General features: G+C 56.6%; 1 protein-coding gene across 1 annotated transcript in view; it reads left to right on the top strand.

The window, feature by feature from the left end:
* Positions 1-2,321, top strand: part of LOC119594441 (mucin-17-like) — a gene marked incomplete in the record, with an annotated part of 15,514 nt that overhangs the window by 748 nt on the left and 12,445 nt on the right. Inside the window, 1 exon segment of the mRNA XM_037943501.1 lies at positions 34-2,321. Coding sequence (XP_037799429.1) covers positions 34-2,321 — 2,288 coding nt within the window.

Here is a 2,321-nt window from a genome sequence, read left to right as displayed (position 1 = left end):
TTCGCCTAACGTGAACGCCGTGACCGCCTCCAGGCCTCCGTCGCCGGGCCTTCGGGACAGCGGCTCCCTCCCTCGGCCCTTGGGAAACCCGTGGATGTGGTGCGGCTGGTCCACCCGACCCTGGCCCAGGGCGTGGCGTCTCTGGAGGAACTGGGCTTCTCCGGGCAGAGCCAAGGCCCTGATCAGGTGGACCATTTCGGCGTCGGCTCGACCCAGGGCCTCGGCGGCTTCGGCAGCGGCGAGTTCAGCGGCGCAGGAGGCTTCGGCAGCGGCGCAGGAGGCTTCGGCAGCGGCGAGTTCAGCGGCGCAGGAGGCTTCGGCAGCGGCGAGGTGTTCGGCGGCGGGGGTTTCCCGTCAAACGGCTTCCACAATTTCGGATTTAATCATCCCGGCTTCCACAATGGCTTCGCTGGCAGCCTGGGCTTTGGTGATCCCGGTTTTGCTAGCGGAGGAGCACCTGGCTTTGCGCGGGGCGGGGCGTTCGGCTTCCCACACTTTAGGGGAGGAAATTTCAATGGGTTTAACGCAGTCGGCTCTTTCGGCGGCTTCAGTGGTCGGCCCTTCTCACTGTCGACCGGCGGTTTCAACCCCGCCGTCGTGTCCCAGCCAACACGCGTCATTGTGCAGACAGTGCCGGTGGTGGTCGACATTGTAAACCGTACCCACGGTTCTCTGATTCCGCACTCCCAGCAGCCGACTGCCTTCGTGGCGCCCCCTCCAGAGGCAAGGACCAGCTTTGGAGAAGGATTTCTCAGTCCCGTATTTGGGGGCTTTCAGCAGCAGGTCAATAATGTCGACCCTTTCGCATTCCCTTCCTTCTTCGACTCCCAGCTGGAGGGAGCGGCTGGGCAAGGAAACCCAGAGAACTCTAGGCCCGGTGCAGGAGCAGACACATCTCAAGGAAGTTCCTCAAACTCCATGGCGGATCTGATCGGTATGCCAGTAAGTGTGGTCGCTACAGTGAACCGCAAAGGAGCTGCCCTTGTAGACAGAATCTCTGAACAAAATGCCGTTCTGAGTGTTGGCCCTCAAAACCAGGCAGATCAGTCACCACAAGATCCTCCTTTGTCAGCAGAGGATGCAGTTGCTGCCCTTGTCACTTCAGCTGATGTTCTGGGTGAGGCGAGCGTCGACACCTCGGATACAATCTCTGCGTCGCCGGCCACAGCCTCACTGGATCTACCAACCGAATCGATCTCACTGGGCCAGTCAGTCTCGGTCGCTTCTGCGGCACAAGAGTCTAGTTCCAAACCCATAAATGGCGATGTCCCTCAAGACCAGCCAGGCGCCCTAGCCCCTGCAAGTGGAAGTGGAAAGTCTGTGGACGCTGCTGAGGGCTCACATCTCAAAACGGTGAACGAAAGCATAACTGAGGAAATCCTGCCTATCCCTGCTGCTCTGTCTACTTTTGCCGCCTTGGGAACCCCGCCCATCTTCAGGGGGGAAACTAACAAAAACCTTCAGCCATTAATGAAGAAGCTGACAAGTAAAGGTGCCGCTACAGGATCCCCGTCAGTAGATTCTGGGACAATAACTCCCCAGGTACATCCAGATAACTCCCACCTTGCAGCCTCCTCAGGGAATATAGGGCAAGTTTCAGGTCAAGTTCTGACCTCAGAACAAACTTTTCCTGCTCTAACAGAATTCAAAGTTATACCAATGGGTGTGGTGACCTCTTCAGGTCACACAGGAGGTGCTGGTGTAGACACTATTGCTTCAGCAGTGACATCACCTGGCATTATTCAGGCAGAAGTTAGATCTCTCCACATAAACAACCCAACTTCTTCATTGGCAGTAAGCGTACCAGAAAAAATGAGCGTCACCCAAATGCTGGCACAGCAAGTCAAGCAGGCTATGTCAGGGTTGGATACATCACTTCAGGTGTTGCCTGTTGCTTCAGGTGGCCTCTCAGGTCCTGCAGTGGGAGAAACAGCCGTGCAGGATCCTTCAGCTCCTGTAGTCAGAACTGGGGTTACTGATGGCCAGGACACATCGCTGAGTTCAGTTGGTGAGCAAACACACACTTCGACTAATGCTGGAACATCTCTGAGCCACAGTGCAGGACTCACACACCTTCCTGCAGCCCCTGGAGGATCCGCTGATACCTCTGTGCAAGGTCTCCTCGGTAATGGTGACACTGCTGCGATAGGGGTATTGGGGTCTGCTGCAGTTGACTTGGCAATGGCACGCGGAGATCCCTCTGCTACAGTACAAGTTCAGGGGGCATCCACTTCGACTGATACCCAGGCTCCTCACACGCCAACCAGTGCCACAGTCAGTCAAACTATTAGTGATGTGACATCGCAGGTGGCTTCTAATCT

Source organism: Penaeus monodon, chromosome 33 (genome assembly GCF_015228065.2).
Source record: "Penaeus monodon isolate SGIC_2016 chromosome 33, NSTDA_Pmon_1, whole genome shotgun sequence".
NCBI classification, from domain to species: Eukaryota; Metazoa; Arthropoda; class Malacostraca; order Decapoda; family Penaeidae; genus Penaeus; species Penaeus monodon.
Note: the sequence above shows the minus strand (reverse complement) of the source record. Positions and strands in the feature narration are given on the sequence as shown.